Source organism: Carlito syrichta, unplaced genomic scaffold, assembly GCF_000164805.1.
Source record: "Carlito syrichta isolate Samal-C Ts95f unplaced genomic scaffold, Tarsius_syrichta-2.0.1 Scaffold307170, whole genome shotgun sequence".
Lineage (NCBI taxonomy): Eukaryota > Metazoa > Chordata > Mammalia > Primates > Tarsiidae > Carlito > Carlito syrichta.
The window spans coordinates 875,197-893,185 of record NW_007251266.1 but is presented as its reverse complement, the minus strand read 5'-3'; the positions used below and the strand labels follow the sequence as shown (position 1 = coordinate 893,185).

The following is a 17,989-nucleotide window of genomic DNA, read 5'->3' as shown; positions in this document are numbered from 1 at the left end:
AAGAAAATAGAGAAACACATAATCCTCTCTCAGAATGTCTAAAAATCATGTTTAAAAAATTTTACATTGCAGCTTGATTTTTCAGTTTCTTTTGATAAAATGGTACTAAAAAGCCTACCTTCCTCAAATAGCCAATGTCTTGCTTTGTGATCAAAGACTGGACATATTAAAGTCCAGAGCAGAGGAAGGACACCCACTATCACCATCCTCAGTTAACAACATGTTTAAAGTGCTAACGAGCAAATTCAGTGAAATATTGAAGATGACGAGGCAAATCTACCATTAGGAGACCCTAGAATTCTCCACCAGAAAGACCTCCAGAAATAAAGTAAAAAAAAAAAAAAATAGAAAATTTTTGAAAGTTAAGTAAATTGGTTGATTACAAATTGATGTCTTCAGCCGGGCTCGGTGGCTCAGCCTCTAATCCCACGCCTTGGGAGGCTGAGGTGAGTGAATTGCCTGAGCCCGTGGGTTCGAGACCCACCTGGGCAACTTGGTGAGCCCTCATCTCTACAATAAATCAAAAAATCAGCTGGGCGTGGTAGCACACGCCTGTAGTTCCAGCTACTTGGAAGGCTGAGCGGAAGGATCGCCAAAGCCCAGCAGGTCGAGGCTGCAGTGGCTGGGAGTGTGCCACTGCACTCCAGTCTGGGCGACAGAGTGAGACTCCAATTCAAAAAAAAAAGAAAAAAACGGCTGAGAGTTGAGGGTCATCCCTAAGGTATCTTTGGGGAAGGAAACAAAAAACGTAGTATTGAAGTGTCACTTCTCAGCTAACTCTCAGGCACTGACTTGCCAATCACCACTGGAGTCCTTTTCCTTTAAAATTGACCTTTTAGGATAACAAAAGAAATCCATAGTCAGAAACTTTCATTACAAAAGGTCATAAAATTCAATCGTATATTAAAACTGATTTATAACAAAAATAAGAAGCAATTCATTGGTGTTGGATCTAGTTCTATCTCTGCCTTTTGAACTTAAGAAAAAGCAAAGTTATCCTTGGATGCATTTCCTTTAATTTTAAAACAGGGCTGGGGATGATGATTATGGATGGTAGTGAGTAGTTGGATATGAATCCAATTTAGTTCAAATAAAATTTAATGAACACCTAAAAAGTTTTATGCACTGGGCTGAACATTATAGGATCAAAGAAAAACTAAACCAGACTCCCATCTCCAACTATTTTATGACAAAGTAAGGAAGACCTCTCTAAAACCTTTTCAAGTTTTGACTTTCTAGAATTAATTGCCATTGAGATGTTTGGAAAAATCAAGGAGGAAAAAATAATGGTTCAATATAAACATACCCAGTCTAAAAAAAAGACAGAAGAAAATAAATTTATGAACATGAAAACTCTATGGATATTCATTTAGAGATGGCATATTCAGTGGAATTCATGTAATTCTAAGTTGCCTGACAACTTAGACCATCCCTACCTGTTGTCTGCTGTCTTTTAGTTCATGGAATCCAGGATGGCTCTAAGGAACCAACCTACTCCAAAACTTGAAAATGTTCCTCTGAGACGTGAGAATTCAAATTATTCCTATTACAAAGGTATCCATATTTGTATTTTTTCTTTTATGCAGATTTGTAGTTGAGTAATGGTGGACATCAGCAAAATCCATCTGCCCCACTGGCACCCATGGTACACTCAACAGCCTATCGGATTACAGCATAGTTTGTCTAATTCCAGGGATTTGGTTTTCTTAAATACAGTTCCATGACAAGGAAATATTTCAGGGATCTGAAACATAAAAATAAATATTTCTACTTCTGAGACCTTGCCTCAGCACATGTGGGAAAACATTACCATCCGTAATCACGTCACACTCTATGACAGTGTTAGTTATAATAACTTAGTTCTTTTTTGTTAAACTAAACAAGCTGAAGGATTTCCTTCTCTTTATTTTTTTAAAAATGAGTTCATAGGTGTACATATACTGGCATGAATGTTAAAACCAGTAGGGAGCTGTTGAATCATTGCTATATAAGAATTTTAGTAGTCTCGTGCTTCACAAGCCTTTATTCACTTTTCTAAATAGGAGATTTCATATTTTTAAAAATCTTTTGAATATAATAGAATTTGGGGAAAATTAAAAGCTAAGGAGTACAATGTGAAAACAAAATGTTTAATTATAGAAACAGTATGAGAGAAGAAAAATTGAACAATCAACAGTATCAGTAATAGTTGAAAACACAGTGAGCATACAAACTCCAAGGAAAAAGGGGGAAAATACATACACACATAACTAATTAATATGTATATTTTTTCACCTACAAATTGAATGTTATCAGAGACTACATAGGTGATTTCAGAAGCTGTTGTCAAGCACATGGTACTGACAGGTTAAGGGCATGGGTACACAATTCTTGAAAGTAGTTTTGATCTGCACAAAACCCTCCTCTTGACCACATCTTCAATAACTGCTCTATTTCTTCTCTCTGTTCCAATTAGATTTATTCTGTGAATTTTTCCTACTCTTGATATTCAACATTTACATTTGCAACCTTGCATGAAACAGATTCATAAAATGTTGGCAATCATTCTCAAATTGGTGATATACATGAGAGTTCATTATACTATTCCTTTCACCTTTATGTATAATCAAAAAATCCATAACAAAAAGTTTTATAAGAGGATATGCTGACCAGAATGTTCTCTTTTCAGACTTTCCACAGCCTTAAACTCTCAAGTCTCATTTGCAACAAGGCTTAACTAATATTTTAATCCATAAATATATGCATAGTGTTCTAAGACCATTAAGCAATTAGCAACGATTTTAAAAATTGGCATCTTATGTAATAGTATAAATTAGATTACCACCTTGATTTATGTCATATAACAAGTCCCTCAGAAGTTAGAAAGGAGTGAAGTTTAGAAGTAAAACTCTAGCCACATTGTCATTTGCTCTAGAGTCTACTGTACTACAGTACCTGGTTCTCAACAATTTCAAAATAAGAAAACTGGAAAGAATTCATATACTATTCAGTCAAAGCCTGCAATCACACAGATGAAAGATCTGAGTTCTAATGAGGTGATAAAGTTTTTCCAAGATAAATATTCACCTATTGAGCCAGGTCTTCTAAATTCCAATATAATACTTTATTTTCTACTTCACATTGAGTTGTTTTTTTTTGTTTGTTTTTTTGTTTTTTTTTTTTTTTGAGTCGGAGTCTCACTCTGTCGCCCAGACTGGAGTACAGTGGCCACTCCCGGCCACTGCAGCCTCGACCCGCTGGGCTCCGGCGATCCTTCCGCCTCAGCCTTCCAAGTAGCCGGAATTACAGGCGCGCACTGCCTCGCCCGGCTGATTTTTTGATTTATTGTAGAGATGAGGTCTCGCTGCTCAGGCGGGTCTCGAACCCTCGGGCTCAGGCAATCCACTCACCTCAGTCTCCCAAAGGCGCGGGATTACAGGCTGAACCACCGAGCCCAGCTCACACTGAGTTTTAAGTTTCAGTTTTGTGTGCAGCTTATTTCAGAGTTCTTCTTTGAATTGGTTAGAGACGTTTCACGTTTTCCTACATTAATGGTATATGCTTAATGTTGTATCTGAAAATTATTTTCTCTTTGCATTATTTTTCCTTTTTAAGTAGTTTTTACATGAGCTTATATTCAACCACAGCTACAGTGCCCACTAGGACTTGAAGTGAACAATAGAATATATGAACTTAAATTTTGATTCTGCCACTGTCTAGCTGTATGGCCTTGAACAAGTCATCTGTTTGCTTTAAACTCTTTGTTTTCCATTTATTAAATGAGTGTATGTCTACCTAAATTAGAGGACTATAATCATTAACAATAATACATTTAAAATGCATAGTATAGTATATGAATATTATTAGAAATTCTCTTCTCAAAACATAATTTTATCATTAGCATACATAATGAATTGATGAAGGCAGACATTACCATTTTTTGCATTCCTTTAGTACCATATACATCGTGTTTAATTTACAGTAAGAGCAAAAACAAATAGGTAAAATGTATAGAAAGGAAGTAAAATTAGATTGGCTAGATGTACAATTATGTAGGCTTTTATGGACACACAAGAAACTATTGTGAATAAGATGGAATATTTCAGTTAACCAAAGGCTTGCTTTGAAATGACTTACCATATTGAATCTTAGCCATTAATGGTAAACAATATTATCTCTAGCAATTTTTCTGGTTAAAGGCTTTTTGGGATGTACTTACATGTTTAATGCTTGTTTATTCAGTATAAATGTGTCAGCTAAAATAATTGATTGTGGGTTATCCAAAGGTCTCAATGGCCCATTCAAACTGAATACATGACCAACCTAAGCAAAATTAGTCCTTCATAAGGAAATACACACACGCATGTGCAAACACTACTTCTGGCAAAGCAAGCTGCTTTAAAAGATTAATATTAAAATTTGCCCTAAATTTAAGTTTCTTATTATGAGTAGCAGCAATGACTTTCTTTTCCACAGTTAAAATCAATGACATAAAAATAATTACTGTTTTCAAAATCATTTAAACATCTTAATGAAATTAAAACATTCAAACAAGATTACAACAAAAACCTTTCCTTATTCTTGTCTTTCCCTTAATATTTTTTCCCCGTCTATAAGTGTTTTTAAAATTAACTCATAAACATTATTAAGTGTTAGTTTCATGACAATCAAAAATTTCACTTCAGACATTTTTTCTACTTTTACGTTTTTCAACCAGCATTAAACATGAAAGACCTGACTTCTAGCCAGAGCTCATTGCTGACTGATTTTGAGAGAGGTGAAGAAAACTCTCTCTCAACTTACATATGAAACACAAATAATGTCCAACCTATCTACAAAAAAAAGGAAAAAAACTTACAAGTAAATTCTGAGTAACATACTGCACACATATTAGATAAATTCCTATTACTAATATCCCACACTTCAAATCAAGAATAAAATAGCTCATTATCATCAAAGTCATTTCAAGTTCTTCTGTTTCAAGTTATAAGCTAACAAAGGGTTACTGTGTTAAAAAAGATAAAAGCATAACAAATGTAGTGAAATAATCAAATATAAATATTCTAATAATATGCCAATACTGAATTGATCAGCTTACTCACCATTACTTTCAAACACGCACGCGCACACACACACACAATTTTCCTTGTGGCTAACCTTACACACTGTGCTAATTCCTGTGATTTCTGTCACAACACATCTTTGTTCTTTCCCAGAAGTGCCCTTTTTACCCCTGGGATTCTCTGCCCTCTTACACTGAGAATGACCTTCAGCTTTTCATAAAGACTATTCCAACTATTCTGAACTCAAACTGATCTTTCACAGTTTCAACATCTGCTTTTAAAAATCATAACCTAGAAAGGTAGCACCAAATTATTACCTAATTATATTAGATATATTATTTTCATCTAGTTTCTTTAGACTTTGGGTACCATAATTATATTTTATTCCCTTTGAACATGTCAGTCAGTGATACATGTATACATATTAGTCATGGTTATCAACATACGTTAGGAAATATTGTATCAAATAAAAAGACATAGAGAATAAGAGGAAGGTCAAAAATCAAAATGTGCCATATATATCTTGCACCATAGTGGGGAGAGAGACGTGGGATATAGAGATGTGTTTTAGAATGGGGGGGATAACCAAATCTTGTCATAGTTTGGATTGAATATTTTTGCAACTCTCTATCTCTACTTCCTATCCTGTTCACAACCTTTTAAATTTATATTATAATATATTATATTATTTAGTTACTTCTACTTAGAATACTCTTTGACTACTTTCAATAAATACATGTTGAATAGATAAAAGGAATGGGTGAATATATAGATGGAATGAAAGATGTTAATGTGTCTATTAATCTATATTTGTGTTGACAAACCCAGTTCCTCAGTCAAGACCAACCACAATTTTGTAGAATATCAAAGAAATATGAGAACATCACTTATTTAACTCCAAACCTTTCAAATGTCAACAGATTCCACCTAGAATACAAGCTCTATACAGAATGCATACTTGGACCTCAATAAATATTTGTTGATTAATTCTAAGCATAACTATGTCATCTCATTTTTCCAAATATATTTCTTTCTTTTAAATATAAAAATATAATTTATTTCAACAAATAGAATGGTTAGCTCTCTTATTCTAAAATTTAGTTTATATTCTAAGTTCCTTTTAAATTATGTAATCACTGCATTTCTACAACATAGAAATATTTTTATTTCCTGAATATTTTTTTTCCTAAATATAATGTGTAAATTCTTTTCCTTATACTCTCAGTGATTAGTATAAGTATTATGATTTTAGGCAAACTGGAAACTTAAAAATATCTCCTTGAAGACAATTATTTAGATTTGAATTTCAAACAAAAGTTGGAATATCTGCAGTTAGTATGTAAGATTGCCATGGCATGATTTTTTATAGTAGATATTTCCATTTAATTTGCAATTTCAAGCCATTTTCATATAGATAAAATTTAAGTTAGGCCTTGATAAAAGCACAGTTTAACAAATAATATAGCAATAAAGAAAATATTTTGTCCATTTTAAAGAAGTAAATATGCTCAGTAGTTTCATAAGCACTTTTAAAATTTTTGGCAGACAATTATCTACACTTGATGTTAAGATACTTTGTCATTCATTACTATAAAAAGAAAGGTCAACGTTGAATACAATTAATTATATTCTTAACCTCTCTTTCAAGTATCTGAGCTATGCATCAAGAATTAGGAATGTCATCACTTCAATATTCTTCTGTGTTTATACTAGTGGAAGAAAAACTAAAATAAGAAACTACAGGAAATATTATGTCTCAGCCTCTTGGGAAACAAGGGAGTGAAACTGCTATTTTAAAAATCTATGCCGCTTAAGTCTAATAGCCCATTGCTGCACTGAGAACACACTTATTCTCCCAGCGTGGGTAACAGCCTCATGCTTTTCTCTGTACCTTCTGCTCCTATAGGTTCTTGAAAAAAAAAAAAAGGAACATAGTCTGTCTTGCATTCCAGCATTTGGGAATGTGGGCTATTTTGGGGCTTACTGTAGATGACACTATACTTCTACTGTCCCTTTCCATATCTTACAACTTCCCCTGTCCATCATCAGTCACTCTTAGCACTCCTCATAGTAACCTTCATTTTAAACTTGTTCTCAAAGAATAAATACGTCCCAAAAGAATAAAAAAATAAATATTTGACTAGCTGAATGAGTCTATATTTTAATGAGAATTTTAGTAACCCTTGTTAAAAATGACAGCATTCTTATTACAAATTTGGAAAATATAGACAAAAAAAGGAAAAAAATAAAAATAGCAACTCATAATCACTACACAGTGACTTATCACTACCTCTTCAATATGCTGGATATGGTTCCTGAGGATGAAGCTGCCAGGAGCACTTATTTTAAAAAATCACAAGGCCGAGTGTGGTGGCTCGTGCCTGTAATCCAAGTGCTTTGAGAGACCAAAGCAGGAGGATCGCTTGAGGCCAGGAATTTGAGACCAGCCTGGTCATCATAGCAGAGATCCTGCCTACCTGTGAAAAATAGTGAGACTCTGACTTTGTTAATAAATAAATAAATAAACAAATAAATAGAAACTTTTAAATGAATAAATCATTAGAAAATTTTTAATGAATAAATATCAGGTGTCCAGAGAGTCTCTAAAATCGATTGTATGACCCTTTACTATTTGTAGATCTACAAGACAACAGACTTTGGTTTTTTATGTAATATATATATTTAGTTGGGGAGATCTCTCTTTTGTTTTTTGTCTATGTTTTATCCTCACTTTTTACATATTTTTTTCTGACTTACTTTTCATCATGCAACAAACTATAGTGTTATCAGCCTCACCCTGGATGAAGAAACCAAGCCGTAAAAGGCTTACGTTAACTGCTTAAACGGCCCTGGCTTGCTTCAATTTAATGACTTTCCTATTTCAACATGTCCCACTGTCATACATCACCTAAAATATAACAGGTTCAAATATCTGTGTTGGGATATCATGTGGCAAAGGAGTTTAATGGACTCCAATATGAGTCTAGTAAGATCCGTACAAAATCCAGGGACTCATATATCATCATCCATCCCAGATAGCCATTTTTCAAAAAAACCCCAATTCTAGCCGGGCTCGGTGGCTCGGCCTGTAATCCCGTGCCTTTGGGAGGCTGAGATGAGTGGATTGCCTGAGCCCGCGGGTTCGAGACCCGCCTGGGCAGCGAGACCTCATCTCTACAATCAATCACAAAATCAGCGGGCGTGGTAGCGCGTGCCTGTAATTCCGGCCACTCGGAAGGCTGAGGTGGAAGGATCGCCGGAGCCCAGCAGGTCGAGGCTGTGGTGGCCGGGAGCGGCCACTGCACTCCAGTCTGGGCGACCGAGTGAGACTCCAATTCAAAAAAAAAAAAAAACACCAATTCACATCTCATCAACATGCAACTCACATTGTATGGATCAGAGAAACATATATGTAGACTATAAGAAAAATAGCCAAAATTAACACTCTAATGATTGTGGTTCAAGTGGGCACACCTTTATATATCAAAAAATAAAAGTCAGCGCAGTGGCTCACACCCCTAATCCCAGCATTTTGGGTAGTAAAGACGAGTGAAGATTGAGCCCAGGTGTTCGAGACAGTGTGGGCAACTTTGTGAGACCTCGTCTCCAAAATGAGTTAAAAAATTAAAAAAGCAGTGACACAGCCCAGTAGTTCTAGCTACTTAGAAGACTGAAGCAGAAGGTCGAGGCTGCAGGAGCCGTAAGCATGCTACTACACTATAGCCTGGGTGACAGAGTAAGACATTGACTCGAAAATAAATAAATAAGTTCATAAATAAATAAATAACATTTTCCCCATTATTATAACGAAAAGTATTGAGCATTAGTGGCAGTTTTGGCAGGTGCTAATGGCTGGGGCGATTCAAACATCTATGTGACACAGTCCTTTTCCTCTTGGCTTACTGTCTTTTAAGGCAGAACTACACTAAGAGTGATATTGGTGGACTACAGCTAGTTGGTGAAGTGTTGGCCACTGTTCTAGAACAGGATAAGTTTAATGAAGGGTAAGCATTTAGAAACTTTTATAGTGATTTGACATTGCTGCAAGATTCAAGCAAATGATAACTAAACTAATATCCTTGAGCATGTGTTGTCAAATTCATGAGGGAAGCAAACAACACACTAGCTATACACATCAAAACATTTCATTATGGGATGTTGTCTACTGTAAAACAGATATATTTAAAATCTACAATTTTTTATCAAAAGAAAATTTTAAAAATAATAAAAGTTGAAGATAAAAGATAAATTGTCTACATAGGACACATTTTAGAACTGGTTACTGATAAATAGTTGAAGATAAAGTTTAAAAATATAGTATCACTTGATTTACCTTTAATAAAAGCTCAGAATGAATATTCTGAGATTGCTAAAGTAGTTTTAAAACTTCTTACATTACCATCATCCTAACTTTGGAGACTGGTTTCTTTTCTGTTACGGAATATTATTAAAATAAAAAAGAAACAATTTAGATATACATTATCCCCTGTGTTATTATCAATCTAGCCTAGATTAGTTAACAAGAAAAAAGCAAGCTAGTTTATTATACTAAACATTTTAAAATATTCATGTTAATTTTTTTGTTCCAAATTTGAAAACTGACATCTAATATAAATAATCACCAACTATTTCCATTTTTGATTAATTCTAATTTAGGAATTAAAAATAATTATAAATGTAATAATAGCAATTGTCTATTAGTTGTCTCTGTACATTCTCTCAAAGTCATACTTAACATTTCTTTCTTTTATACAAATATTATGTTTGTGTTTGTATTTTTGAAATGAAATTTTAGGTCTTTTGAATACAAGAAGAAAAAATTCGGGGCTGTATCTGGAATACCTATTTATTGCTTTATTTTTCTAGCAATGTATTTTTACTGTATTTTTTAAAGTTCATAACAAATTGGAAAGCAAAATAAATTAACTAAAACTTAAAAATAGTGGTCCTTCACAATGGTTTTGAAAGCACCATCTTAAAGGAGAGGAGATGCAATGTGTTACAATTATAATCAATATAGAAATTTCTATCTGGGAGAGTCAAACTCTAGAGTCTAGAGGACAGTGATGTCCCTCACAGCAAGTAGACAAAAGTCAAGTCACTGGCATTGCACCTGGGCATCAGGTTTCTAGCAGGATAAAATTTGAGCTATCTAGACTGGAATAAGTAGAGAATAGATTGTGGGCAAAAGCACCGAGACAAAGAAGCTTTTGAGAAAATACTGAGTAACTTATGTGATGGAAACAAAATGTGACACTGATTGAGGCTTGATCCTGAGAAGCTTAGAATACTGAAGGAAGAGTTTGGAGTTTATTCAGGTGCTAAAACATTATCCTCTGATGATGTTTGAGAAGAAAGCTGACAGCCCTTACCTGGGCCTTAGAAAGTTGTATTTGACAGAAGCCTGCTGGAGGAACTGGAGACCTGTGATACTAAAAATGGGGAGATATATGGAGATATATCACACAAACATACACATTAGTTGAAGAAAATTGAGAAAAAAAAATAAACAAAAATGAAAAGATAATCTCGTGACAATCACAGTTACACAATATAGACAATGTGATATCACATATTATCGACTGTTTTAAAGTCATGAACATGTCAAAAACTTTGCTTATACACTTTATTTTTTGGTGATTTCATTAGTTACCACTCCCTATGGATGTATCTGGGGAGATGAATATATTGTATTAGAATATATAATGTAAGAAATGTAGTACAATATTCAACATAGAAAGATGAATAGGGTTGGGGATCAGAAAATGATATCCTAAAGTATGGCTCTTTGGTAATGCTGAGCATTTTGAGCTAAAATGTACTGGAAGCTCTCAGGGCAGTCTTAGAAGCAAACTCTCTCTCCAATCTTCTCCTGCTCTTCCTCTTCCTCAAGACAGGTTATGAAAACCAGAACCCTTCTCTTCCAAAGCAAGCGATAAACTTAGAAATATTATTCTACTTCCCCACCCGCCTTTTCTGTGTAAGGACTGGCCATAAATTGTCTGACTTTTCCTGTCTGATAGTAGATCAGAAGAACCTCTTCAGGGGGTCTTGCCTTATATCTGGGAGGAAGGAATGCTACACAGAAAGGTCAAGAAGATTCTGAACAGATAAGTCTTGCTGCATTTTCTCCCTATTACCATTAGATCGTACCCTTTTTGTCTAATCACATTTCTACACAGCTATTCATATTATATTGAACCTAAGCATTAAAATGGAGAGTTTTCCCTGAGTCTCTGGGTCTTCATTTCTGAAGGGTATCATGTCACACAAAACTTTGATTAAATAAATGTTTAATGTTTTTTCCTTGGTAACTGGTCTTTTGCTAAAGAAGTGTCAGTTGTGATCATTATGAAATGATGAGGAAAAGTATCACACATTTCCACCTACTATAGCAATGTGATCTGCAAAAATAGGACCACAAAAGAGGTACTTGATTAATGTGCTAGATATGGGAATGGCATGTCAGAGTAAAACAATAAAAGATGGTAAATACTATATTCAAACATAATGAGTAAAACAGGCTCTGCCTTTTATTAGGTGTGTCTTTGTAAAGCCTCAGTTTTCTGGGGTTAAATTTCTTATCATACGCTATAATATGAAAAATGTATATAAGGCATCTATCACAGAGCTTCACATACAAGGCACTCAATGTTAGATTTTACTTTCATGATCAGTTGATCATCAAATATATGTGAACAGATGAATAATTTTATGGAAGATGGGTTTCTAGGTTTCAAGGTAACATAGTTAGAAAGAAGGTGCTATAAAAATGTAGATTTCAAGGATATGAACATATTTAGAATAAGGCAGTTGTTAAGCTAAGCACAAAAAAGAACACCCATCCAAGGCTGCAGTGACTTTCTCAGATATATATTTTTGAGAACCAGAATAATGAATGACATTACTTCACTATAACCTATACATATCAGGGCCTCCTTCCCCTTGACTAGTAAAGCATTAAGCATTTCTATGATGACCTCCAAGAATTAAACGAAGCTTCCAAATAAGCTTAGCTTGGACTCTGTTAAGTGACCTTTATACTAAGAAACCCCATTGAGACATCTCTGGAGAGTTTAACCAAAAAGCTCACATTTTACAATTAGATAAAATTGTTGATAATGAGGCTAAATTTACACAACTTATTCGTACATTTTCCACTGCATTTTCTGGCTATACAAGAAATATGTAAATAAGTTAAGTACCTAGCAATTGCCAGAAAGGAGGTCTGGATTGGATAAAAGCACAAATGCGTTCACCTACTTCAAAAACAATTCAATGCACACAATCTACTGACAATAAGCCAGTGTCTTCAGTGGTATTTCATAAAGACTGAATGTTTTCAGAGCTTAGATTCTGTTTATCAAAGTTTTTATGTCACATTTTAAATTAAATATTATATATTTAGGTATTACTTAGAAAGTTACAATAATACTGCAGTTTTTGTTCCAGAATGCCTATTCAAAATCAAGTTTACCAATGGTTAGTAAAGAAATTCCTTTAAAAATGTTTAAAATGATTAACTCCAAAGACATTATTTTGGTACCTTGTGAAGTGTAAGAGTAGAATCTGTGTCCTAGATATTTAAATGAGAATTAATTTAGCATGCTGTTCACCACTTAGTATCTGTCCCATCTTTGGGGTTTCAATATCAAAGTGTCAGTTATACACAGAAGTAAATGCTTCTTTAAATAGCCTAAGCTAACTTGACAAAGGAGATGAGGCCCATAATTTTTTCTTGCTTTCAAAGTCAAAGACTGCACAAATTTCTATAATTTGTCCATAAACGTGGAACATAAAAGAGAATAATATTCAGCATTTTCAATGAAATAACTGCCGGGCTCAGTAGCTCAGCCTGTAATCCCGTGCTTGGGGAGGCCGAGGTGTGTGAATTGCCTGAGCCTGTGGGTTTGAGACCTGCCTGGGCAACTTGGCGAGACCTCATTTCTACAATAATTCAAAAAATTAACCAGGGTGTGGTAGCGCGCGCCTGTAGTTCCAGCTACCTGGAAGGCTGAGGCAGAAGGATCGCCGGAGCCTAGCAGGTCGAGGCGGCCACTGCACTCCTGTCTGGGTAACAGAGTGAGACTCCAACTCAAAAGAAAAAAAAATCAAATAACTCCCAATATTTAACATTTTTTAAAAATTCTGGTAATTTCCCCTTTTGACATTTCTCTCAATATAAAATATTTGCTAGAGAGTAGATAGGTGGTTCACATACCTGCAACCACACTTTAAAATAATGATTTATGAGAGATTTGTGTGTTAGGATAACATTTGGCAATAAAATATCCTTTTTATTAGCCTTCTTTAGTCATAGTACTCATTACAGTGCACATCTCAGATAATCCTAGTGTGAAGCCAAATATATGGCTAGTTTCAAATTTATGAACAATTTAAAATAAAAATGTATGAAAAGATGAAGAAAAATGCTACCTTGGGTTCTCTATCTATAACACAATCACCATGATGCACACTCCTCTTTCAACCAATCTCAAATGAAACTTGAGTTTAGGCAAAAAATGATACTAGACTTCAATTAAAAATATCCATCCCTTTATTCAAAAACAAATCTTGAGTGCCCACTAATCTCCAAGAACTATATCAATGCCAGGTAAACAAGTATAATTTGGCCTTTGCCCTCATGGGCTACATTACATTCTTTTAAGAGCTTTCATAAATTAAACTTTAATTTACAAGCACAAATACGATTAACTACAATATTAGAGAAGAAGAAATGAACTGTAAATAATATGATCCTTATTAGACAAAAAGGCAAAGGTGCTTTTATCTATCATACAAATAATCTAGTTTACACCTTGAAAATAAGTAAAGCTATTATGTCTAAATGAAGTGAGGAGTAAAGATTAACCACTCTCCAACCATATGATAAGCATAGTTGGGCAAATTACAATAGTCAAAGAATTTTAAAAAGATTTCTTTTTCATCAATACATGTCATATGAGTAGCTCACCCCAAAACAACCCTTACTGTCTTCTATAAAGACAAATCAAAGTCCATAGTACCGCTCAGTGGTTTTATTTTATTTTATTATTTTTAATTCAGAAATTGACTTAAGGAAAACTAAGGTGGTTCATTTGCCAGGTAAGAAAAAAAGACAAAGAGTAATATACTTCCATATCATTTCCAAGTCATTTAACTTTGCCAAGAATCTCCATTCTTTGTACCACTTAAACTTAAAAGAAAAAACATAGAGAACAAAAACTAATCATATTGTCAAATGTAAAGCACTCAAATATATATACAGATTCCCAACAGCTACACTGCTATATCGAGGAGAATTATTTTTGGAAATGCTAGAGATGTAACACATCCTTAAGGTCATATAACTAATGATCGTAAGCTAGCTGCAAAAAGAGTTGTTATCTTAAAGTTTAGGGAATAATTCCATTAATGCACTATCTTGGGAATTTTTTTCTCACAAGAGTCAAGATTTTAATTTCTGATTAAATAATATATATACAATCTTTCAAGCATAGCTCCATTAAAAATATTAATGATAAATATGTTTAAAATTTTAATTATATAGAACTCAAAATAAACATAACATACAAAAAGGTATACACATACCATTGATCCATCGAGCTTCTGGATCATGAAGCACAAAATCTTTCCTAAAGAGGTCTTCTAAAGACAATCTGGTTTCTGATGAGTTTGTGAGTTCATCTAAAATAAAATAAATTCTTGATTAGATTCTTATCTCTTATTAGTTTTTAAAATAAGCAAATTACAAAATTTGGAATATTTTGCTTCAAAAAATATGTTAACTAGGTAATACTATAAAGCAACCATTTTGTTACATTTTTGGGCATTTGAAGTTTGTTCATTTAATGACTTTTTCCAAAAAACTAAACTATTTTTGACATTAAAATTATTTTGAACTGGTACAAATTTAATCCCATGTAATAGTGATATATGACATGAAAGCAGTTAGTTAATTGTGTTATTCATTGTATCCAAAAAGGCACAGATTTACTGTTTAATCATAATCCAACCCTGGCCCATTACTTTTTAAACTCACTATGACATATTCTGTTAATGATGAATTTACAGTTTTGTTGCAAAAACCAAAGGTGGGAGAGTTGAGGAACCTAAACATATATGATAAAACTACTAACTCAGAAGAAAGTTCACCAAAAAACAGAATAATAATCAAGTTCTACCAAACAATCAGAACCTAACAAATACTTTGTGGATTTAAGACTTAAATGAAAAATTCAATTATTGAAATGTTGGAATAGTAATGAAAAGCATGCATTTTATATTAGTCCCTTATAGATAAGCTAGGTATACTCTGCTTTTTACATTTTAAATCTAAGAAATGAAAAGATTACAGGACTTGAGTACCAAAATCAGGCACCATAAATACTCTTAGATGAAAAAGACTTTGGACAGCAATACTGCATTTTCTCTGCAAAATAATAGCATTGTTTATTTGCTGTATAAATTCATCTTTGTGACCTTTCAGCTGTGACCTTCAACTCTGGATGAAAATAAAATGTCAAGGATATATACTAACCTCATTACGTTTTATTTTTAAAATGTTCAGCATTTATTGCAGCAAGATCTTTGTTTTATCCAGCTAAAAGCTGGAACAAAGAGTCAATAACTTCAAATGCAATTCCATTTCACATAAATCAATCACGTATTTCACCCACAAAATGACTGCCAAGAAATAATTGAAAAAAACATTATAGTAGAACCAGCAAGAATTGTTTGATTCCAACCTTATAAGATGTGATTATATATAGATTTGCAAAACAATATAGTGTTAGGTAGGCACTGGTAAATATTTGATCATTTGCCTGGCAGTCTAACATACCAAAATCTCTTAACTCACTCAAAAAATTTCAAGAAAAACAAGTGAAGTATTGTAAAATGCAAGAGAAGTATCTGGGCCCTGTCCTGAGGGATTTTCACTTGCTTAGCAAAAATTATGATAGACGTTAGAATAAGGATACAGAATGTTAAATGAGTTTGAAGAAAGAAAGAGAGATATCATGACAAAAGAATTGAAGAAGGCCTCACTTAAAAATAAAATTACCTGGGTGACAGAGTGAGACTCCAACTAAAAAATAAAATAAAATAAAAACCAACTCCCATTCATTAGTGGTAAGAACACAAAATAGTGATGGTCACTTTGGAAGACAGTTCAGTATCTTCTAACAAAACTAAACATACTCTTACCATACAATCCAGTAATCATGTTCCTTGGTATTTACCCAAAGAAGCTGAAATCTTATGAACAGGAAAAACCCTGCACACAGTTGTTTACAGCAGTTTTATTTATAATTGCCAAAAATTTGAAGCAAGTACCCTACAGTAGGTGAACAGATAAATGTGGTGAATCCAACAAAATAATACAATATAGTGCTTAAAAAAAAAAAGCTATCAAGGTATGAAAAGACATGAAAAAACTAAAATGCACATTAATAAATGAAAGAAGTCAATCAGAAAAGGCTACATGTGGTACTAGATACCATCTTTAAAAAAGCAAAATGATGAACACAGGGGTTGCATGGGGGAGAAATTAATAGGCAAGCACAGAGAATTTTTTAGGCAAGTAAAACTGTTCTGTATAATACTACAATGGTGAATAAATGCCCTTAAACATTTGTCCAAACTCCTAGAATGCACACTACTAAGAGTGAATCCTAATGTAAACTATGGACTTTGGGTAATAAGGATATGTCAATGTAGGTTCATCAGTGGTAGCAAATGTACACTCTGGTGGGGATATTCATCTTGGAGGAAGAAGCCATGCATGTGTGAGGCTGGGGCTTAGAGGAGTATATGGAAAATTTCCCTATCTTCCCCTCAATTTTACTGTGAACCCAAAATTTCTCTGAAAAATGTTCTATTAAAAAAAGAAAATGATTGCCTGAGCCCGCGGGTTCAAGACCCGCCTGGGCAGCGAGACCTCATCTCTACAATAAATCAAAAAATCAGCCGGGCGTGGTAGCGCGCGCCTGTAATTCCGGCTACTCGGAAGGCTGAGGCGGAAGGATCGCCGGAGCCCAGCAGTTCGAGGCTGCCATGGCCGGGAGCGGCCACTGCACTCCAGTCTGGGTGACAGAGTGAGACTCCAACTCAAAAAAAAAGAGAAAATGACCTTATTACAGGTGTCAAAAGACAGAGAAAGGAAATATCAGCGGCGAGAGTAGGAGGAAGAGCATTTTAGATAAAAGGATGAGTGGTTGCTGTTTGGCAAGCCAAACAAGTCTTGATTTTATAATTCATTTTCTACCATAGGAGGTTGGGGTTTAATCAGATGAGCTAATTTTATTAGGGTTTCAGAAATATATTTATTCTACTAGCTATCTCAATAAGACCCGATTTTGATATAGACAAATTCGAAAACTTAAAATTCCCCAAGAATACATAAATTTAGCATCATTTTATCTAATCCAATCTATTCAATTCTTAGAGAATTCTATCTCATCTGATAAACATTTATTTCTTTGATCCCATAAATTTATATAGGCAATGGTGAAATGTGGGTGTCTGTTTATTCCAGTGGTAAAGATTGTGCTCACATAGGCTATTAAATGAGTAGTCTTTATCTACTAATTTTTAAATAACTGTATTATATAAAAATACCCCTTATATTTGTGTGTGTGTGTGTGTGTGTGTGTGTGTGTTTGTCTTTCAAAAATATTTACCTGTTGTTAGTGAATCCTGCATACTTTGTTTACTGTAGCTTTTAGGGAGATGTTATTATTTTTAAAAAGTCTTGTGAGGCAAATGCACCACAGCAAATAATCTTATTTTCAAATAACTTTTTCAGATTATATTGTGGTAATTCTCAACCATGCCTTCTCTCATGTGAGATTTAAAATTATATTGCAATTCACCCAGTTGTGGATTTTATTAAAACGGCACTAAACATACACAGTAAATTGGAACATTTTTCAACATTTAAGTAT

At 33.9% G+C, this 17,989-nt stretch overlaps 1 protein-coding gene across 5 annotated transcripts in view; it reads right to left on the bottom strand.

The window, feature by feature from the left end:
• DPP10 (dipeptidyl peptidase like 10) overlaps positions 1-17,989 on the bottom strand; it is a 579,521-nt gene that overhangs the window by 520,431 nt on the left and 41,101 nt on the right. For 4 of the 5 annotated variants that reach the window (XM_021715500.1, XM_021715502.1, XM_021715501.1 and 1 more), the window contains exon 2: positions 14,634-14,729. The exons of the other annotated variant lie outside the window; for it this stretch is intronic. In XM_021715500.1, coding sequence (XP_021571175.1) covers positions 14,634-14,729 — 96 coding nt within the window. The remainder of the gene's footprint in view (positions 1-14,633; positions 14,730-17,989) is intronic. 5 annotated transcript variants of the gene reach the window in all.